This window comes from Dendrobates tinctorius, unplaced genomic scaffold, assembly GCF_039654945.1.
Source record: "Dendrobates tinctorius isolate UK_male_01 unplaced genomic scaffold, ASM3965494v1 ptg000019l, whole genome shotgun sequence".
Taxonomy (NCBI): Eukaryota; Metazoa; Chordata; class Amphibia; order Anura; family Dendrobatidae; genus Dendrobates; species Dendrobates tinctorius.
In genome coordinates, this window is record NW_027361687.1 from 59,730,410 (window position 1) to 59,754,241 (window position 23,832).

Sequence of the window (23,832 nt, forward strand, 5' to 3'; positions counted from 1 at the left end):
CTTCTGAACTTACGCTCAGAGCAGTCGTTGCCTTTCCAGCCTGGGGAACATGTACATGATCCATTGGTGGGGTTACACGTGGAGTAGTTAGAGCATTTACAGTAGAAAGTGCATTTCTTCCCGTACCGTCCTGGAGAGCAGTCTGAAACAGGAAATAGGTTTTACCTAGGAAAAATAGCATCACATCTGTTCTCAGGTTGTTTAGGGTATTGCAGTTCTGACTGATTTATTAAAATGAAGCTGCAGTACCAGGCATGGCCACTAGGAGATGCCTGGAAGAGGTCACGTCGCTCACGTCGCTCAGCAGAGGATGACACTGAGCATAAAGAGAACCATTTTCTTACTGTTCTCGCAGTTGGTGCCCTGGAATCCGGCGGTACAGGCGCAGGATCCGTCCTCTGCGGAGCAGGGCGCCCCATTTTTACAGGTGCAGGGCATATTACAGCTCCTCCCCCAGTGTCCTTCTTTACAGGTATTCTCACAGTGCTCCCCTAAGAGACAGAATATATTAGGAAGTGCAGAAGCCCCACTGTCACCATCTATCCATCATCTTCCAGGTGTCCCTCACCCGTCCATCCTGGGAGACATCTGCAGGTTCCGGTGATGGGATCGCAGCCATCAGAGTTCTTACACTCACACATGTGGTTACAGCCAGGCCCGTAGTTTCCTGCCTGTGTACAGAGGAGCAGTCACGGATAGTCCTCTCGAGAGGGACAGGTGACACTAAGACATGCAGTGGGATGGGCAACTATTGCTGGCACTGTGATGGGGGTACTATGAATGGCAGTGTTATGCCACTACTGTAAATAAACTATGAGACCACTGTCTGATACCAACGACAGCACTGTTACTGATACTTTTATAGGGGCACAGTCCACACTTTTATGGGGGAACTGACAATGACACTGTCACTGACCCTGTTATGGGGCCACTGACACTATTACTGACACTTATGGGGGTACTGTCATAGACACTGTTATGGGGTCACTGTTTCCCTAAACTAATAATCTTTGCTATAAGCCAGTCGCAGACTAGGATGTATTTCGTACCTTGCAGGGGAGCTTACACTTCTCCCCGTACCACCCGGATGTACAGGAGCAGTGCCCGGTGATGGGGCTGCAGGAAGCCCCGTTGGCACACTCGCAAGTCCGGTTGCAGTTGAACCCCCAGCTTCCCTTAGGACACAGCACCGAGCAGTCGCCTTTCTGCCACCCTGAAACACAGAGCATTGATTTCAATAGGCATGCGGCATGGTTGGCAGGGTTCTAGCACCTGACCCCTCAATAATTAGTCCAGTTTTTGGGGGGCTACCAGATTTTCCTCTGTACTGACAATATCAGTACCTCCATCATCAAGGATTGCCCAGAGGGAAGAGATAGTGGAAGCTGTATGGTGGGTTTATTCCCCGCAGAGCGGACAGTGTGCACTCACCTTCCTTGCACACACAGGTGCCGTCTGTAGGGGAGCATGCAAGGTGGTTGATGCACTTGCACGTCTGGGAACATCCATCTCCAAAGGTTTCATCAGGACAGAATTGAGAACAGTGATTTCCCTGACACAATGTAACGAAATGGCAGTCAGTATGGATTATATAGAGGGGTGAGCTACAACAGACAGCTAATGAGATGGGGTATATATGTTCATCTGTTGGGTGGTGGACCCAGTACTTGCTCACTTTTATCACTACTTCTGCTTTCATGCTGTTAGCTCTCACGCTGCGGATCCTACAAACCTCCCTGTCCTCTCCTCATAGTTTAACTTACACAGTTAAACTTTTAAAAAGTTTTGATTTACTGTAACCATTTGTTAGTAGCTATGATTAATAGGGGCTTGGGTCCTGAGAACTCCACAAACCACCCCCAAAAAAGTACTCAGTCTCCTTGAAGAGCATGCAGGGAAGCGCACGTACTTCTCTCTGGTTAGAGAAGGAAGGGGTCTGCATGAAATATGTGTTCCCCTCTGCTACATCTGTGATCACACACCCCAATCACAACCAGAGATGCACTCAAGATTTTACTCCTATTCTGTTAGCTCTCAGGCTGCTGGAACTTACTTCAAGATTTTGCTTTTATTCTGTTTGCTCTCAGGCTGTGGGACTTTGCTTCACGACTATGCTTTTATTCTGTTAGCTCACACCCCAATCACAAACAGAATTGAACTCCAGATTTTGCTTTCATTCTGTCAGCGCTCAGGCTCCAGCACCTTTAAGTTTTAGATTTAAGGTACATACCGCGCCCTGGCGAGAGAAGGCAAGGGTCTACACAAAATACATGTGTCCCCTCTACCATATTTCTGCTCACATCCCAATCACAACCACATACGTGATCTTGCTTTAATTCAGTAAACTCTCAGGCTACAGGACTTTCAAAATTTAGATTTGGCTTATGTGCTACTGTCTGGGTAGAAAGGATGTGGTCTACATTAAATATACTGTACGTGTCCCCTCTGCCATATATCTGCTCACACCTCAATCACAACCAGAACTGCACTCAAGATTTTGCTTTCATTCTGTTAGCTCTCAGGCTGCAGGACCCTGCATCTTCCTACTGTTTCACATGTTAAAACCATTTTATGGCTTTTTGGATATGTAGGGATCCTGGTCCTGACGATCCCAACAATTACTAAAAAACCAAAGTCAGAAGCGCTCAGCTTATCCTCAAAGTGAAAGCTACTATTGGACTCTTTTTGCACCTCTGCTTGAAGTTGAGGAAAACTTGACTGCTATTGTCCCTTCTTCTGAGCAATCTTTATGGGCTTCCACCCATGAAAACTACTAAACATTGGGTCACATAACTTTTTGAAAATCTTAAACCAGAAGGAGACAGTAAGAAAGTGCTTGGGCTTGAATCCTGAGAGCCAACAGAATAAAAGCAAAAATCTTGAATACATCTTTGGTTGTGTTTGGAGTGTGAGCAGAGGTTTTGACAGAGGAGTCAAGCACCCTTCTATCTAACAAATAATAATAATCTTTATATAGCGCCAACATATTCCGCAGCGCTTTACGGTTTAACAGTTTCAAAACACAAGTCATAAGTAACAACTTTAACAATACAATAATTAAAGCAAAATAAGACGACCCTGCTCGTGAGAGCTCACAATCTACAATGAGGTGGGGGAGATACAAAGTACAGGTGTGTAATTACAATGGTGTATTTACAATGAAGGTCCAGCCATCTTGAGGGAGTGAGGGATGGATGGAGATAGTGAATGGGCTACACACGCACACTTACACATAGAATGACTTTGATTAGTGAACGTGATAGGCCGCTCTGAACAAATGTGTTTTGAGGGAGCGCCTAAAACTATTCAAATTGTGGATAGTCCTAATTTCTTGGGGTAGAGCATTCCAGAGGATTGGCGCAGCGCAGGAGAAGTCTTGGAGTCGGGAGTGGGAGGTACGGATTAGTGCAGAGGTTAGTCGAAAGTCATTTGCAGAGCGCAGCGGTCTGTTAGGTCGATAGACAGAAATGAGGGAGGGGATGTAGGGGGGTGCCGCACACTGGAGAGCTTTGTGGGTGAGAACAAGTACTTTGAATTGGATCCTATAATGAATGGGCAGCCAGTGTAACGACTGGCGAAGAGCGGACGCGTCCGAGTACCGATTAGCCAGATACATGACCCTGGCTGCTGCATTAAGGATGGACTGGAGAGGGGCTAGTCGAGTAACTGGGAGGCCAATTAATAGAGCGTTGCAGTAATCCAAGCAGAAGTGGATCAATGCTACAGTGAGGGTTTTTGTTGTTTCCATGGTGAGAAAAGGGCGGATTCTAGAGCTGTTCTTTATGTGTAAGCGGCAAGAGCGGGCAAGAGATTGTATATGGGATGTGAAGGAGAGATTGGTGTCAAATATAACACCCAGACAGCGCGCTGCTGCTGCCTGGGTGTTATTATAGTGCCACCCACAGAGAGGGAAGTGTCAGATTTAGGGAGGTTAGTAGACGGCGGGAGCAGAAGTTGTTCAGTTTTGGAGAGGTTAAGTTTCAGATAGAGAGCAGACAATGATGTTGGAGACTGCGGACAGACAGTCACTGGCGTTCTGTAGTACAGCAGGGGTAAGGTCGGGGGATAACATGTATAGTTGTGTGTCATCAGTATAAAGATGGTACTGAAAGCCAAATCTGCTGATGGTCTGTCCAATTGGGGCCATGTAGAGAGAGAAGAGAAGGGGGCCAAGGACTGAGCCCTGAGGTACCCCGACAGCAAGAGGAAGAGGAGATGACGTGGAGCCAGAGAACAAAACACTGAAGGAGCGGTCAGAAAGATAGGAAGAGAACCAGGAGAGAGCAGTGTCCTTAATGCCTAGTGACTGGAGCCTAGAGAGTAGGAGATGGTGGTCAACAATGTCGAAAGCTGCAGATAGGTCAAGAAGAATGAACAGAGAGTGGTCACCGTTACGTTTTGCTGTCAGAAGGTCATTGGTCACTTTGATGAGTGCAGTTTCAGTTGAATGTAGGGGGCGGAAGCTGGACTGTGAAGGGTCTAGAAGGGAGTGAGTGACTCCAAAAGTTTAGAGATGAAGGGGAGATTGGAGACTGGTCTGTAGTTGTTTGTGCAGGATGGGTCGAGAGCGGGTTTCTTTAGTAATGGAGCAACGATGGCATGTTTGAAGGAGGATGGGAAAATGCCCGAGGAGAGGGAGAGATTAAAGATTGCAGTTAGGTGAGTTGTGACGACTGGAGAGACTGGAGGAGATGTGAGGGAATGGGGTTGGTAGTGCATGTGGTCGGACGAGAAGAAGAGAGGAGTCTGGAGACTTCTTCTGTGATGGGATCAAATGTGGAAAGTGAGCCAGGGGAGATGCAGGAAGGGATGGGAGTCAAAGCACTTGGTGGTTGGGAGCAGATTTCCTGACGGATATTATCTATTTTTTCTGTGAAGTGGGAGGCCAGGTCATCAGCACAAATGTCAGTGATAGGGGCTTGTGCTTTAGGGTAGAGTCTAAAGTAGAGGTCTAAGCAAGAACTGGGCCTTAATTCTTTAAAGGGGCTGTACCCTTCTTTAAAGTGGATGTACTCCCTCATTAAATGAGGGCCCACACACCTTACATAGAAATAGGATGCTCATTCAGCCACTATATAGCTCCGCTTGGGAAAGGGAATAAGCAGCTACAAGACACACCTAGAAAGCTCATCGCCACTTTAAGAATAAGGGATGGGGCATGTTGACGTTCAACACACCCATTCCTTTTTCCCTTGGTTGAAAACAATGTGTAGTGTTGTGAACATGACGTACCGTAAAGCCCAGAGCACAGTGGCACTGCCCTGTCTCGCTGTCACAGGACCCACCATTGAGGCACAAGCATGGCTCCTGACAGTTATTTCCGTAATAGCCTTGGGGGCAGGTCTCATTGCACGTCAGGCCGGCCCAGCCTTTCTTACATGTGCACTCACCGGTCATTGGGTGGCAGCTGTAAGTCACAGATTAATAGAGTTACAATGCACAAGATTTTGGAAAGTTTTTGAATGGCCATCATTATTTGAAGGGGCAGTACACTATTTATGTCATTGGGTCAAATAGGATGTCAGGTCCCCTTTAACTCACCTCTTGGTATGCTGGGCATCACACTGGCATGGCAAGTGGCATTGTAGGCCGTAGCTGGTATCTGAGCACATCCTTTCCTCACATTTGGCCCCCAGGAAGCCGGCTTCACATAAACAGGCCCCATCAACATGGTAGCAGCGGATGGCATTGACGCAGTCGCACGTCTCTTTACAGTCCCTGCCAAACTTTCCGATAGCACATTCCTCCAGGCAGCTGAGGAGGCAATTTTTATTTTTTTATTTTTTAGGTGGTGTTGCCCTTTAATCAAAGGGCAATTACCCCTACCAATGGCATACCTATTGCATACTGAAATGTTCTGTACCTTAATAATATACCTTATTATATACCTTAATATATCATTTCTGTGAGATAAAGTCTTTAACAAAAGAAATTTTCAGATAGCAGAGAGCAATAATCACCATATGTATCCAGTGACTTATTTTTACTAGAAGTGTTAAGGGTCCTTCAAGAAATTTTAAACATCTGGTGAGACACTGCACAAAATGACCCAGGGACCCCCAGACGATATAAACAGTGACCCCAAGACAAAGGTTATAACAGCCACAAAGCTGATACTGAGGCCGTTAACTACGCGGCCAGGTTACTGCATTGTCACATTGTGTGCGCCAAGGGGACACACTGCAGCTGCTGACCCCTGACCCTGCTGCGGATCAGATTTTCCATTTTGGAATAAAAAGCACAAATATCTTTCACATTTCAGCAATTCCTCATAGACATCCTAAAAACAAATCGTCTGATAGTGCCAAATAATATGTGGATCTACAGGGCCTCACAGACGAGGGAGAGACTATCAATCTGCGAGTAGGATTTATAATCTTGTACTTAGGGGGCAATATTATAATAGTTACAGTGGGGAAAAAAGTATTTAGTCAGCCACCAATTGTGCAAGTTCTCCCACTTAAAAATGAGAGGCCTGTAACTGACATCATAGGTAGACCACAACTGTGAGAGTCAAAACGAGAAAACAAATCCAGAAAATCACCTTGTCTGATTTGGCAAGATTTATTTTGCAAATTCTGGTGGAAAATATGTATTTGGTCATTAATAAAAGTTCCTCTCAGTATTTTGTTATATATTCTTTGTTGGCAATGACAGGGGTGAAAAGTTGGGGCAGCACGGTGGTGCTGGGGTCCTGGGTTCGAATCCCACCAAGGCCGACATCTGCAAGGAGTTTGTATGTTCTCCCCTTGTTTGCGTGGGTTTCCTCCGGGTACTCCGGTTTCCTCCCACATTCTAAAGACATACTGATAGGGAATTTAGATTGTGAGCCCCATAGGGGACAGTGATGATAATGTGTGTAAACTATAAATCGCTGCGGAATATGTTAGCGCTATATAAAAATAAAGATTATTTATTTATTAAACGTTTTCTGTAAGTCTTCACAAGGTTGGCACACACTGTTATGGTACGTTTGCCCATTCCTCCATGCAGATCTCCTCTAGAGCAGTGATGTTTTGGGTCTGTCGCTGGGCGACACGGACTTTCAAATCCCTCCAAAGGTTTTCCATGGGGTTCAGATCTGGAGACTGGCTAGGCCACTCCAAGACCTTCATATGCTTCTTACGAAGTCACTCCTTTGCCCTGGCGGTGTGCTTGAGATCATTATCATGCAGAAAGACCCATCCATGTTTTATCTTCAATGCCCTTGCTAATGGAAGGAGGTTTGGACTCAAAATATCACAATACATGGCCCCATTCATTCTTTCATGTACACGGATCAGTCGACCTGGTCCCTTTGCAGAGAAACAGCCCCAAAGCATGATGTTGTCACCCAATGCTTCACAGTAGGTATGGTGTTCTTTGGATGCAACTCAGCATTCTGTCTCCTCCAAACACGATGAGTTTTGTTTTTACCAAACAGTTCTACTTTGCTTCATCAGACCATATGACATTCTCCCAATACTCTTCTGGATAATCCAAATGCTCTCTAGAAAACTTCTGACGGGCCCGGACATGTACTGGCTTAAGCAGGGGGACACATCTGGCACTGCAGGATCGGAGTCCCTGGTGGCGTAGTGATTTACTGATGGTAGCCTTTGTTACGGTGGTCCCAGTTCTATGCAGGTCATTCACTAAGTCCCTCCAGTGTGGTTCTGGGATTTTTGCTCACCGCTTTTGTGATCATTTTGACCCCACAGGGTGAGATTGAGATCTTGCGTGGAGCTCCAGATCGAGGGAGATTATCAGTGGTCTTGTATGTCTTCCATTTTCTTATTATTGCTCCCACAGTTGATTTCATCACACCAAGCTGCTTGCCTATTGCAGATTCAGTTTTCCCAGCGTGGTGCAGGGCTACAGTTTTGTTTCTGGTGTCCTTCGACAGCTCATTGGTCTTCACCATAGTGGAGTTTGGAGTCAGACTGTTTGAGGTTGTGGACAGGTGTCTTTTTATACTGATAACAAGTTCAAACAGGTGCCATTACTACAGGTAATGAGTGGAGGACAGAAGAGACTCTTAAGGTACCGTCACATTTAGCGATGCACCAGCGATCCCGACCACGATACGACCCGGTCAGGATCGCTGGTGCATCGTTAAATGGTCGCTAGTGAGCTGCCAAAAGGGCAGATCTCACTAGCGATGCAGCAGCGGTCGGCGGTTGTTACTTACCTGTCAGACGCGGCGATGAAGAAGTCCTCCCGCCCATGTCCACGCGTCGCACAGACCTGTAAGTTCTTCTTTAATGGCCCCGTCACACTAAGCTAGATCGCTAGCGATCTCGCTTAAGCGTCACCGATTTTGTGACGCAGCAGCGATATTGCTAGCGATATCGCTAAGTGTGACACTTACCTCCGACCGGCTGGTTATCGTTGATTGCGCGAGAACGTACTGGGCCGTTTCTCGTCGGCCACTTCCTGCTGGGCTTCCTGCTGGCGCCGACGAGAAACGGCCCAGTACACTTCCTATATTCTTGTACATAGGAGCAGTATTATAGTAGTTATATTCTTGTACATAGAGGGCAGTATTATAGTAGCTATATTCTTGTATATAGGGGGCAGTATTATAGTAGTTATATTCTTGTACATAAAGGGCAGTATTATAGTAGTTATATTCTTGTACATAGGAGTAGTATTATAGTAGTTATATTCTTGTACATAGGGGCAGTATTATAGTAGTTATATTCTTGTACATACAGAGCAGTATTATAGTAGTTATATCCTTGTACATAGGGGGCAGTATTATAGTAGTTATATTCTTGTACATAGAGGCAGTATTATAATAGTTATATTCTTGTACATAGGGGAGTATCATGGCAGTTACATTCTTGTACAAAAGGGCCAGTATTATAGTAGCTATATTCTTGTACATAGGTGCAGTATTATAGTAGTTATATTCTTGTACAAAAGGGCCAGTATTATAGTAGTTATATTCTTATCCATAGGGGAGTATCATGGCAGCTATATTCTTGAACATAGGAGCAGTATTATAGTAGTTATATTCGTGTACATAGGGGCAGTATTTTAGTACTTATATTCTTGTATATAAGAGCAGCATTATAGTAGTTATATTCTTTTACATAGGGGCAGTATTATAGTAGTTATATTCTTGTACATTGTCATGGTCCAGTCCGGAGATTATTTTCTGCTGTCTTCACTCTGGACTGGTCATGCGGGGGTTAAGCTCCTCAGCCTCGTTCTGGAGCTGGCTGGGCTATTTCAGTCTCTCACTGCCTGCTGACCAGTGTTAGTGATAGTTCTAGCTTCCAGTTTAGAGCCTCTGACCCTTGTACCTTGGTGATCCTCCTGCCTCTGACTAGTATCCACGTGTATGACCCGGACTGATCTCTGACCCCATTTCTTGGTATTCGTCTCTGCTCCTACGTTTCCTCTCTGGCATTTGACTTCCCGGCTTGTACCCTGACCACGTATTTCGCCTCACGTTTCTGGACCCTGTGCTCATGTTTTGGCTTTCTGACCCTCGGCTTGGTATTTTGACTGTGTATTGCTGCTCCTTCTGGTACGTCTGCTCCTGCTAGTTTCTGACTTGGTTCGTCTGACCATTCTCTCTCGTTTCCTGTTCCACTTGTGCTATTGCTTAGTGTTCGCTACTTAGTGTGTAACCTCTCTTCCCTCACCAGCTCCCCCTGGTGGAGGTTTCACTACATACATAGGGAGCAGTATTATAGTAGTTATATTCTTGTATATAGGAGCAGTATTATAGTAGTAATATTCTTGTACATAGGAGCAGTATTATAGTAGTTATATTCTTGTTACATAGGAGCAGTATTATAGTAGTTATATTCTTGTACATAGGGGGCAGTGTTATAGTAGTTATATTCTTGTATATAGGAGCAGTATTATAGTAGTTATATTCTTGTACATAGGGGGCAGTATTATAGTAGTTATATTCTTGTATATAGGAGCAGTATTATAGTAGTTATATTCTTGTACATAGGGGGCAGTATTATAGTAGTTATATTCTTGTATATAGGAGCAGTATTATAGTAGTTATATTCTTGTACATAGGAGCAGTATTATAGTAGTTATATTCTTGTACATAGGAGGAGTATTATAATAGTTATATTCTTGCACATAGGGACAGTAGTATAGTAATTATATTCTTGTACATAGGGGCAGTAGTATAGTAGTTACCGTATATTCTTGAATATAGGGGAAGTATTATAGTAGTTATTTTCTTGTATATAGGGGGCATTTCCACTTACCCCTCTCCTGTGTACCCTAGGGAGCAGTGACATTGTCCGTTCTCTGGATCACATTGCCCACCGTTATGACAAGGACACCTCTGTTTACATCCAGGTCCAAAGTATCCAGGTGGGCACGGGATGGAGCACATTGGACCCTATAGAGAAAATACAATGAAAGTCTTGTCTGGAATATGGCGCCGCTATGAAGGTAATGGATGATCACAGGGTCTAACCATCCATCCTGGGGGGCAGCTACACTCTCCGCTGCTCTGGTTACAGATGCCTCCGCTCTGGCACGGGCAAAACTCTGGGCACTGGTACTTTGACGGCTGAACTTCTTTACATCTAATTTCACAGCTGGAAAAAGAGAAGAAAAATATTGTTCAACTCATGCTGGGACTTGTGCTACCACAGCGGACAGAGAGCAATACTCACTATGGTCCCGTAAATCCTTCTGGACAAATACAAGTCCCGTTTTGAGGTTCGCAGTTGGCGCCGTTCATACACTGGCAGTCTAGTAAGCAGTTGACACCATAAGTGCCAGAATCACAGGGCATTTCACATAAGGAATCCTTGTACCCCGGAGGGCAGATGCAGGATCCCAAAACGGGGTCACACATCCCATTGTTCTGGCAGTTGCACGAATTGTTGCACCTTGGTCCCCACAAGTGAGGGTCACAGGCTGCAATGAGAACAACAGTGTAATAAAGGTTTAATCCAGACAACGGACTCTTACAAAAAAACCCACAATGTACTGGTTATTTCCCAGTACAGGGTGGGGAAGGGGGCACATTCTGTTTTATCCCATAATGCCCTGGTGTACCAGATGCTTCTAATTACAGGATTGTAGTTATTTTCTATGCCAAATCAGTATTTTTGCAGTATAAAAAAATAAAAGACCCTGAGGGACATCTTTGCCTGGGAATATTCAGCGAGGGACATCTTTCCCTGGCCGCGGCTTCTTCACTCACTGAGAACATGTACAGAGTTACACTGAAGACTATCAGGGCCGACGGGAATTTGGAAAATTTCAATAATTTGCAATTAACTTGTATAAAACCCCAGTCCTGTGCTCTCTGAGAATCCCATGTACCCATTCTCACCACTAGGGGGAGAGAGCTAAACTGCTGAATATGACCACATGCATATCGCCCCCTACTGGCCACAATGGGCAGCTGTCTTCTGGGGGTTGAAAAGAAACAGCACATCTTATGCAAAATGTGCACGTTATGGGGACTGTAAATTGCGACTTACCACTGGAGCAGTCTCGTCCTCGCCAGCCTGGCTCACACTGGCACTGGTTTGGGGCTTCACACCTGCCATGAACACATTCCCTGCTGCAATGTGCTGCAAATAGAAGATACGTCCTCATCAGACCAAGAGATGGCACAATAATGAATGGAAGAGTGGGTGTGGTTCAGGGCGAAGTGACCAGGACATTTGACCCATAATATGTGGCCCCTTCCTGGTAATCCTAGAAACCTGCAAGACGGATGAAAATAAGGCAACCATACTCCGCCTCCTGTGTCATACTACACTTTTTTCTGTGTCATACTCCTCCTCTTCCTGTGTCATGCATCCTCCTTTGTCATACTCCTCTTCATGTGTCATACTCCTCCTCCTGTGTAATACTCCTCCTGTGTCATACACTTCCTCCTGTGTCATACATACTCCGCCTCCTGTGTCATACTACACTTTTTTCTGTGTCATACTCCTCTTCCTGTGTCGTAATACTCTTCCTGTGTCATACACTTCCTCCTGTGTCATACATACTCTGCCTCCTCCTGAGTCATACTCCACCTCCTGTGTCATTCTCCGTCTCCTGTGTCATTCTCCGTCTCCTGTGTCATACTGTTCCTCCTGAATCATACTCTGTCTCCTGTGTCATACATACTCCACCTCCTGTGTCATACTACACTTTTTTCTGTCATACTCCTCCTCTTCCTGTGTCATGCATCTCCTTTGTCATACTCCTCTTCATGTGTCATACTCCTCCTGTGTAATACTCCTCCTGTGTCATACACTTCCTCCTGTGTCATACATACTCCGCCTCCTCCTGAGTCATACTCCACCTCCTGTGTCATACTCCGTCTCCTGTGTCATACATACTCCGCCTCCTGTGTCATACTACACTTTTTTCTGTGTCATACTCCTCTTCCTGTGTCATACTCCTCCTCCCGTGTAATACTCCTCCTGTGTTATACATACTCTGCCTCCTCCTGTGTCATACTCCGCCTCCTGTGTCATACTCCACCTCCTGTGTCATTCTCCGTCTCCTGTGTCATTCTCCGTCTCCTGTGTTATTCTCCGTCTCCTGTGTCATACTGTTCCTCCTGAATCATACTCTGTCTCCTGTGTCATACATACTCCGCCTCCTGTGTCATACTACACTTTTTTCTGTCATACTCCTCCTCTTCCTGTGTCATGCATCTCCTTTGTCATACTCCTCTTCATGTGTCATACTCCTCCTCCTGTGTAATACTCCTCCTGTGTCATACATACTCCGCCTCCTGTGTCATACTACACTTTTTTTTTGTGTCATACTCCTCTTCCTGTGTCGTCATACTCCTCCTGTGTCATACATACTCTGCCTCCTCCTGAGTCATACTCCACCTCCTGTGTCATTCTCCGTCTCCTGTGTCATTCTCCGTCTCCTGTGTCATACTGTTCCTCCTGAATCATACTCTGTCTCCTGTGTCATACATACTCCGCCTCCTGTGTCATACTACACTTTTATCTGTCATACTCCTCCTCTTCCTGTGTCATGCATCTCCTTTGTCATACTCCTCTTCATGTGTCATACTCCTCCTGTGTAATACTCCTGTGTCATACACTTCCTCCTGTGTCATACATACTCCGCCTCCTCCTGAGTCATACTCCACCTCCTGTGTCATACTCCGTCTCCTGTGTCATACATACTCCGCCTCCTGTGTCATACTACACTTTTTTCTGTGTCATACTCCTCTTCCTGTGTCATACTCCTCCTCCTGTGTAATACTCCTCCTGTGTCATACACTTCCTCCTGTGTTATACATACTCTGCCTCCTCCTGAGTCATACTCCACCTCCTGTGTCATACTCCACCTCCTGTGTCATTCTCCGTCTCCTGTGTCATACTGTTCCTCCTGTGTCATACTCTGTCTCCTGTGTCATACATACTCCGCCTCCTGTGTCATACTACACTTTTTTCTGTGTCATACTCCTCTTCCTGTGTCATACTCCTCCTGTGTCATACACTTCCTCCTGTGTCATACATACTCCGCCTCCTCCTGAGTCATACTCCACCTCCTGTGTCATTCTCCGTCTCCTGTGTCATTCTCCGTCTCCTGTGTCATTCTCCGTCTCCTGTGTCATTCTCCGTCTCCTGTGTCATTCTCCGCCTCCTGTGTCATACTCCGCCTCCTGTGTCATACTCCGCCTCCTGTGTCATACTCCGTCTCCTGTGTCATACTCCGCCTCCTGAGTCATACTCCGTCTCCTGTGTCATACTCCGCCTCCTGTGTCATACTCCGCCTCCTGTGTCATTCTCCATCTCCTGTGTCATACTGTTCCTCCTGAATCATACTCTGTCTCCTGTGTCATACATACTCTGCCTCCTGTGTCATACTACTCTTTTTTCTGTGTCATACTCCTCCTCCTGTGTAATACTCCTCCTGTGTCATACACTTCCTCCTGTGTCATACATACTCCACCTCCTGTGTCATACTACACTTTTTTCTGTGTCATTCTCCTCTTCCTGTGTCATGCATCCTCCTCCTTTGTCATACTCCTCTTCATGGGGCACAACAGGTCCTGATGGAGTCCTGAGATCGAGTAACCCCCTGTTGTAACAGCGGGGTTGCGCTTTTTAGTGAGTTCAATGGGACTCCTGTCCCCAAGCAGGGTTGTGTCGTAGTGCTCAAGAGTGGCGGTTTACTGGTCCCGCTCACAGCCTGGGGCTGTATGCAGAGTGTCTCTGTTGACGAGGAACAGGCCCCAACTGCCGACTGCAGCGGGGTGAAGGCGGCTGTGTGCAGTGATAGACAGGCCGCAACCACGGGCTGACGTGAACTGGCAGCGTCCGCGGGTGGCAGCGGGCAGTCCGCAACCGCGGGCTGAAAGGGAATGGCAGCAGCCAGGAGAGGAAGCGGACAGGCCATGGAGGGCTCGAGTTCAGCGGTAACTGCCGAGGATGACCGGGGGCAGATCGTAACCCAGGATTGGGGTGAAGAGACAGTCCCCTGTCGGTAAGCTCGGTGCCTCTTTCCTGAGGGCCACTGCGTATCTACCCTCTGCTGCTGGTCTCTTCTGTGAAATGTCAGTGTCCTTCCCGCTCTCTCACGCCTCCTCAGTCTCCTGCTCCGTGTCTGACATATCACCAACTGCCTCCTCTGCGCGCTCCCTGCCCCTTTTATACTCACCCCTCCCCTTGCTGTCCTGTCACTCTCAACAGTCCACTCTCGTCTGTCCCCCGGTACTGTTTCCTTAGGAACTCAGATGGCGGTCCCCTTGGTTCCGGCCCGGACACTCTGTGGGGGTCCTCCTCCCTACACTCCTTTGACCGCATTTATTTGCACCTTGTACCATGATCATCCTTCTGTCATCCTCTGCTTCCTGCGTCATGCTCCTCCCGCTGTGTCATCCTCTGCTTCCTGTCATGCTCCTCCTCCTGTCATCCTCTGCTTCCTGTGTCATGCTCCTCCTCCTGTCATCCTCTGCTTTCTGAGTCATGCTCCTCCCGCTGTGTCATCCTCTGCTTCCTGTGTCATGCTCCTCCTCCTGTCATCCTCTGCTTCCTGTGTCATGCTCCTTCCGCTGTGTCATCCTCTGTTTCCTGTGTCATGCTCCTCCCCGTCATCCTCTGCTTCCTGTGTCATGCTCCTCCCCTGTCATCTTCTGCTTCCTGTGTCATGTTCCTCCTCCAGTAATAATCTGCTTCCTGTGTCATGCTCCTCCTCCTGTCATCCTCTGCTTCCTGTGTCATGCTCCTCCCGCTGTCATTCTCTGCTTCCTGTGTCATGCTCCTCCTCCTGTCATCCTCTGCTTCCTGTGTCATGCTCCTCCTCCTGTCATCCTCTGCTTCCTGTGTCATGCTCCTCCTCCTGTCATCCTCTGCTTCCTGTGTCATGCTCCTCCTCCTGTCATCCTCTGCTTCCTGTGTCATGCTCCTCTCCCTGTCAACCTCTGTGTACGGTAATACTCCTCCTTCTGTGTTATCCTCTGCTTCCTGTATCATGCTCCTCCCCCTTTATCAGGTCTTCCTCCTTTGTCAGGCTCTACCCTGGGCATACTGCACTTCTGCCTGGGGTGCTCTTAACATTTGATTAATCTACTCTTTACCAATGATAGACATGTAGATGTACATTAACCCCCTCCGCTATCTTTTAACAAACCATGTTCAAAAATTAAAGGGGTCATGCTGCTTAATATCTCAGAAGTGAAAATGTAATATCCCAGTAGAAGTGATTCCAGGAGGTGTAGGGCCCCGGCTATAAGTCATTTCTGGCAGTCTGGGATTTTCTTAAGACAGTTTAATAAGGGGACTGATAAACATGGAGCGTCTCCATCCATATATGGAGCAGATGGTGGAGCGGCATCTTCTATCCACATATGTGAAGAATTACTGCCGACTCCTTCTCAAAACTATATACAGTGCTATGTTACCTATGTGTTATATTTCAAGGGGGAGTCCATTTTGACCCTAAGATCAGGCAGTCCACTCATAAGCATTTATTGATGTCAGTGGGTGGCAGGCGTCCTACAAAGCTGTGTCTGTGGAGCCCTAGGTGCATTTTTGGAGATAGTCCTCTTAACTATCAGAAATTACAATCCATGAGTCTTTGTTCGTGACAGCAACCAATCACAGCTCATTTCTGATTTCACCAGAACAGCTTGAAAAATGAGAACTGGGCTCTGATTGGTTGCTATGGATATCAAGGACAATTTCCATGTCTTAGTCCAGGTCACAGCTGCCGAGTAGTTGAACGAGCTGCTGAGAGACCATAGGTGATCATACTACTTCGTTTAGTCTCCGCTATACACGTGAACACTCAGTTTGGCTAAGAATACATGCTTTTTTTAGTGATCGGTAGGGCTATGTAGTTCAACATAGAAAATAAGCACCCCCCCATATTAATTGGTCATGAATTTGCCATAAATGATGGCGTTTGTGCACAAACCACTCCCACAACTAGGTAGCTCTGCCCAATTTGTGTGTATTACTGGAGGCGGGAAATAACAGTTTTCAGATTATAGTAAATTCAGGATTAACCACCAATTGTTGGGTCTAAATTGGGTGAGTGATCTCATAGAACCTGGTATGTCAGAGAATGTACCTCAACACGAGGGTCTAGGTGCTGAAATAAAGACACCCCCTTTACAGTAAAACAAATTCATCCCTGATCCATATATACACTGCTCAAAAAATAAAGGGAACTCTTAACAGAATATAACTCCAAGTAAATCAAACTTCTGTGAAATCAAACTGTCCATTTAGGAAGCAACACTGATTGACAATCAATTTCACATGCTGTTATGCAAATGGAATAGACAACAGATGGAAATTATTGGCAATTATCAAGACACCCTCAATAAAGGAGTGGTTCTGCAGGTGGGGACCACACACCACATCTCAGTACCAATGCTTTCTGGCTGATGTTTTGGTCACTTTTGAATGTTGGTTGTGCTTTCACACTCGTGGTAGCATGAGACGGACTCTACAACTCACACAAGTGGCTCAGGTAGTGCAGCTCATCCAGGATGGTACATCAATGCGAGCTGTGGCAAGAAGGTTTGCTGTCTGTTAGCGTAGTGTCCAGAGGCTGGAGGCACTACCAGGAGACAGGCCAGTACACCAGGAGACGTGGAGGGGGCCGTAGGAGGGCAACAACCCAGCAGCAGGACTGCTACCTCCACCTTTGTGCAAGGAGGAACAGGAGGACACTGCCATAGCCCTGCAAAATGACCTCCAGCAGGCCACAAATGTGCATGTGTCTGCACAAACGATGAGAAATCGACTCCATAAGGATTTTCTGAGTGGGCGACATCCACAGATGGGGGTTGTGCTCACAGCCCAACACTGTGTGGCCCTCTAAAGAAATGCCACCCCACACCATTACTGACCCACTGCCAAACCGGTCATGCTGAAGGATGTTGCAGGCAGCAGATCGCTCTCCATGGCATCTCTAGACTCTCTCACATGTGCTCAGTGTGAACCTGCTTTCATCTGTGAAGAGCACAGGGTGCCAGTGGTGAATTTGCCGATCCTGGTGTTCTGTGGCAAATTCCATGCGTCCTGAACGGTGTTGGACTGTGAGCACAACCCCCATCTGTGAACGTCGGGCACTCACACCATCTTCATGGAGTCGGTTTCTAACCGTTTGTGCAGACACATGCACATTTGTGGCCTGCTGTAGGTCATTTTTCAGGGCTCTGGCAGTGCTCCTCCTGTTCCTCCTTGCACAAAGACGGATGTAGAGGTCCTTCTGCTGGGTTGTTGCCCTTCTATGGCCCCCTCCATGTCTCCTGGTGTACTGGCCTGTCTCCTAGTAGCGCCTCTGGACACTACGCTGACAGACACAGCAAACTTTCTTGCCACAGCTCGCATTGATGTGCCATCCTGGATGAGCTGCACTACCTGAACCACTTGTGTGGGTTGTAGAGTCCATCTCATGTGACCAAAACATCAGCCAGAAAGCATTGGTACTAAGATGTGGTCTGTGGTCCCCACCTGCAGAACCACTCCTTTATTGAGGGGGTCTTGAAAATTGCCAATAATTTCCATATGTTGTCTATTCCATTTGCACAAAACATGTGAAATTGATTGTCAACCAGTGTTGCTTCCTAAGTGGATAGCTTGATTTCACAGAAGTTTGATTTACTTGGAGTTATATTCTGTTGTTTAAGTGTTCCCTTTATTTTTTGAGCACTGTATGTGTATATATATATATATATATATATGAACAAAAAGGAAATCCAGCAAGAACTCAGCGAACCAGGGTTGGAGTAAAATGATGCTTTTCTTTATTTCTTCAACAAGGTATAAAAACGACCCACAAGGATCAGGAACCAGAGTGATACGGCAGAAATAAGCGCAAATAGGACTACGCGTTTCGGTGGCCTAATCCGCCTTCTTCACGGTCCAAACCTAATCTGCTCCTTGTATGTGGAGCCATATAAAAGGCAATCCTGAATAAAATTAGTGCAAATGATTACAAACATATCTGCAGAAAAAGGGTTTAACCAATTCGCTACTGAGGATTAACTAACAGCATTGCTACAAAATAGACAACTTTTTCTTGTGTAATGCAAAATACAAATAAACGTCCTAAGTAATGACATGATATATAATAGGATGATAAAAAGAATAAACAACGCGGAGAGGTTATACAAAAAAAAAATAAAATAATATATTTGGCATAAATGAAATAAGCTCCACTGAAACCTCAATAATGCAGAATAATATCTGTACGGCTATTAAATCCTAAAGGAGTTCTTGTACCCATTTCAAAAATCCATTTGCTTTCTCTAGCTAGAACCTTCCAGCGTAAGTCCCCCCCTCTAAGAGGGTTTTTTACTTGTTCAATTCCCATGAAGGAAAAACTAGATAAATTACCACTATGGACTTTAGAGAAATGGCGTGAAACAACTGAAGCTCCAACCAAAGGTAAATTTTTAGCATCGGATATGTGTTTTCTCATCCTGGTTTTCAATGAATTCATAGTACAACCAATATACTGAAGTCTACAAGAGCTGCAGCTGATCAAATAGATCACATTTTCAGTGTTGCAGTTAATGAAAGATGCAACACTAAACTCCTTATTATTAGAAAATGAAGAAAAAACTTTTGATTTATTGGCAAAGCCACAGCAGGTGCAGACATTAGCTCCACATTTGAAGAAACCCACAGTTTGTATAGTTTTTAACCAATTATTGGACTTCTTATTCAGATCAATAAACATGCTAGGAGACAATAAAGACGCTAAGGTAGGTGCCCGTTTAGCTACAAACGCCACATTATGATTGTTCACAATATTTTTTAAAACATCATCCTGCGTTAAGAGTGGCAAGTACCGTTTTATAATGCTAACTGTGGTATTATATTGTGGGCTGTAATTAGTACTAAATACCACCTTCGAGTCAAATGAGTTCATGGAACGTCTCTCAGTTTTCTCCTGAAGAAGTGAACTTCTATCAATATTATTAACAATTCCTCTAGCTCTGCTAAGTGACCACTTAGAATATCCTCTTTTTAATAGGTTAGTGCAGGTTTTATTAGCTTCCATCTCAAAATCCGTATCCAATGTGCTATTTCTTTTTAATCTAGTAAGTTCCCCTACTGGAATATTTTTTATAACATGTTTGGGATGGTTGGAAGTTGCCATAAGAATGCTGTTGCATGCCGTGGGTTTCCTATAAGGGGCCACAGTAACTTTACTTCCACTGCTGTCTCCAAATAACAATAAATCCAGAAAATTGATGGAACACAAGTCGCTAGAACTAGTAAAGCGTAAATTGAAATCATTGTTATTCAGATAAACAGCAAACTCATCCAAAGATAAGGCGTCACCCCTCCAGATAAACATCAAGTCATCAATATAGCGTCCCAGCCATATAATGTTGTCCTTAAAGGGATTATCCTCAATATAAATATATTTTTCTTCCCAAACGGACATAACGATGTTCGCTAGGGACGGAGAAAATTTCGCACCCATGCTCACACCCTGTATCTGGAGAAAATACCTCTCATCAAAGGAAAAGTAATTATGCATGAGTAAGAATCGTATGGCCTTCAAAAGGAAAGTTTGAATATGAGCTGGATATTTGCTGTACTTAGATAGTATTCAGCACAGCTTATAGCAACATGATGGGGGATAGAAGGATATAGTCCTACTACATCACAAGAGAGCCAAGAATAATCAGCCTGCCATTGAATTTTCTCTAATACAGAAACAGTGACTTTTGTGTCTCTCAAATAACTTGGTGTCAAAGGTACCAAAGGTTGAAGGTAGTCATCCACCCATTCCCCCAGTTTTTCACTAAATGAACCTATGCCTGAGACTATTGGTCTAAAAGGAGGGGGAAAGATTTCTTTATGTACCTTGGGAAGTGAGTGGTACACTGGAATAATAGGTGAATCACAATAAATATACTTTTGTATTTTTTCAGAGATGGCACCCTCATTAACACCCTCTTGTAGCAGCTGGGATAATTTTAAATTGAAAAAGGAGGTCGGATTAGAAAGTAATTCATTATAAACACTAGTATCTTCTAGACTGGAAAGATTCATTTTTTTATAAAGTCCCGAATTGAGGATCACAATAGCCCCCCTTGTCAGCCGAAGTGACAAGGAGGTCACCATTTGCCCTCAACTCACGGATCGCCCTGTGCTCAGCTATACTTAAGTTGTATTTAACCCGAGCTGATCCCTCAGCGTGATATAATGAAACCAGTTCATTCTCTATAGCTTCCTGAAAAAAATCTAAGGAAGGTGGCCTGGATTTAATTGGATAAAACTGTGTATTGTATGTTTTAAAGACATTATTGAAATTAACCTCACTTAGTATGTTATTATCACTATCCAGTTGTCTAAGATTTTGCATGGTACATTGGTCAGAAAAATACAAACAATCAGTATTAATATTGGTAACAGGTAAAACAGAATCACAAGTAGATTGTACAGCCTCCTTGCTGGAATGAACTCAAGTTACGCGCAAATCTATTGATATCTACTATAGTGTCATAAAGATCAAATTTTTTACAAGGTGAAAAACCCAGTCCTTTTGATAGCAGCGATATCTGCGGTTCTGTAAGAATATAACTCGACAGATTAAAGATAGGAATGTTCATATTTTCCGCTTCCTTGTTCTCAGATACAGTCATATGTAAAAGTTTGGGCACCCCTATTAATGTTAACCTTTTTTCTTTATAACAATTTTGGTTTTTGCAACAGCTATTTCCGTTTCATATATCTAATAACTGATGGACTCAGTTATATTTCTGGATTCAAATGAGGTTTATTGTACTAACAGAAAATGTGCAATCTGCATTTTAACAAAATTTGACCGTTGTCTATTTTGTAGCAATGCTATTAGTTACTCCTCAGTAGCGAATTGGTTAAACCCTTTTTCTGCACACATGTTTGTAATCAATTGCACTAATTTTATTCAGGATTGCCTTTTATATGGCTCCACATACAAGGAGCAGATTAGGTTTGGACCGTGAAGAAGGCGGATTAGGCCGCCGAAACGCGTAGTCCTATTTGCGCTTATTTCTGCCATATCACTCTGGTTCCTGATCCTTGTGGGTCGTTTTTATACCTTGTTGAAGAAATAAAGAAAAGCATCATTTTACTCCAACCCTGGTTTGCTGAGTTCTTGTTGGATTTCCTTTTTTGTTCTCCTATTGAAGGATTTACTCCTAATCCAGTCCGTGCAGGTACTTGATTACCAGGTGGGAAAGACCCATGAGTCTCATTGCTGGAGCTGGACACTGACATACATACTCTGATATATATATATATATATATATATATATATATATATACACACTGTATAGGCATACATTTATCTGTAAATGTTGGGGTCTGGGAGGCACCTTGAGTAAAGGAGAGACCACCCAGATTTCCACAGGAGTTAGCAAATCTGGTCTTTGCCAAACCCACCCAGAAAGAGGTGTGGATGGAACACTGAAGACACTGCCTAAAAAAAAACATGAGAGGCACAAGGAGGAAGTGGTCTTAAAAGAAAGCATGCCTGAATGTAATTTTTAGCCATCCCATTGTAGCCACTCAACGCGGCAATTTAGCCTCCATTTTGGCTACCGTAGAGTTAGTCAGTTTTCCAGATTCCAGAATGACCCCCTGGCCTAAATATGTTGAATATATTTTCCATACAGCTCATATTTTATGGAAAGACTGTCATGGAGGATGGTCTATGCTGAACTATGTGGACCTTGGATGCAGGACTTGATAAAAGACAAAACTTCATTGTCCCATTCCCCACGCCCCCCCACAGGCCACATCTGTAGAAGAAGGCATGAAGAAGCTCCTGCTACCAAGTGACCTGTCTTAGTCAGCCCCGGCTGTAAACTGGGATGTGTTATCCACTGCCTAGAAAAACAAATCATATTCCCAACTGGAACGACTGGAGTCAATCACGAGGTAGAAGACAAGCTGAGAACTGCCGTAACCGAGGCCAAAAACAACATGGAGACCTTCGAGTGATCTCCATAGAAACGTCAGATACAGAGGCACAGAGCCAAAACACATGACTCTGCTTGTGAAAGTTATCACCAGGGAGATAAGAAGAACAGAGGCCTGGGACAGCAGACAAGAGGGAGCAGGAGCTCACATCTGGTCCCTCATCTCATATCACCTCCCTAAAATAACAACTGGTATGTGATCTACTACTTTCCAAAGACGAAAGAAATGCCACCGATAACACAGATTGTCAAAGTGTGGATCTGGGCGAAATGAAAAGTGTGGCCCCCCAAATGTTAACATATTACACCACACGGAAACATCTATAGTGCTTTTATACAAGCCGGTTTCATCAGTTTTCATGTTCATCAGGTAATTGCCCAGATATTGTTACCTACGAACGATCATCTGCAGTGCCGCTCATTATTCAGTACCCCAAGTGTCAGTGTCATTATTCTGTGCCCCACATGTCAGTGTCATTGTCCTGTACCCCAAGTGTCATTATCTTGTACCCCAAGTGTCAGTGTCATTATTCAGTACCCCAAGTGTCAGTGTCATTATTCAGTACCCCAAGTGTCAGTGTCATTATCCTTTATAACAAGTGTCAGTGTCATTATCCTGTACCCCAAGTGTCAGTGTCATTATCCTGTACCCCAAGTGTCCACGTCATTATCCTGTACCCCAAGTGTCAGTGTCATTATCCTGTACCCCAAGTGTCAGTGTCATTATCCTGTACCCCAAGTGTCATTATCTTGTACCCCAAGTGTCAGTGTCATTATTCAGTACCCCAAAGTGTCAGCGTCATTATTCTGTGCCCCACATGTCAGTGTCTTTGTCCTGTATCCCAAGTGTCAGTGTCATTATCCTGTACCCCAAGTGTCAGTGCCATTATCCTGTACTCCAAGTGTCAGTGTCATTATCCTGTACCCCAAGTGTCAGTATCATTATCCTGTACCCCAAGTGTCAGTGTCATTATCCTGTACCCCAAGTATCAGTGCCATTATCCTGTACCCCAAGTATCAATGTCATTATCCTGTACCCCAAGTGTCAGTATCATTATCCTGTACCCCAAGTGTCAGTGTCATTATCCTGTACCCCAAGTGTCAGTGTCATTATCCTGTACCCCAAGTATCAGTGCCATTATCCTGTACCCCAAGTGTCAGTGTTATTATCCTGTACCCCAAGTGTCAGTATCATTATCCTGTACCCCAAGTGTCAGTATCATTATCCTGTACCCCAAGTGTCAGTGTCATTACCCTGTACCCCAAGTGTCAGTGTCATTATCCTGTACCCCAAGTATCAGTGCCATTATCCTGTACCCCAAGTGTCAGTGTCATTATCTTGAACAGCAAGTGTCAGTGACATTATCCTGTACCCCAAGTGTCATTATTCTGTGCCCCACATGTCAGTGTCATTGTCCTGTACCCCAAATGTCATTATCTTGTACCCC

General features: G+C 44.9%; 1 protein-coding gene across 1 annotated transcript in view; it reads right to left on the reverse strand.

The window, feature by feature from the left end:
* Positions 1–23,832, reverse strand: part of PEAR1 (platelet endothelial aggregation receptor 1) — a 128,813-nt gene that overhangs the window by 17,550 nt on the left and 87,431 nt on the right. The window contains exons 5-15 of the mRNA XM_073567088.1: positions 11,460–11,552; positions 10,641–10,887; positions 10,439–10,562; positions 10,224–10,360; positions 5,542–5,754; positions 5,233–5,407; positions 1,432–1,552; positions 1,050–1,213; positions 569–671; positions 345–491; positions 14–142 (exon numbers count right to left, since the gene is read on the reverse strand). Of these exons, the coding sequence (XP_073423189.1) occupies positions 14–142; positions 345–491; positions 569–671; positions 1,050–1,213; positions 1,432–1,552; positions 5,233–5,407; positions 5,542–5,754; positions 10,224–10,360; positions 10,439–10,562; positions 10,641–10,887; positions 11,460–11,552 (1,653 nt within the window). The remainder of the gene's footprint in view (positions 1–13; positions 143–344; positions 492–568; positions 672–1,049; positions 1,214–1,431; positions 1,553–5,232; positions 5,408–5,541; positions 5,755–10,223; positions 10,361–10,438; positions 10,563–10,640; positions 10,888–11,459; positions 11,553–23,832) is intronic.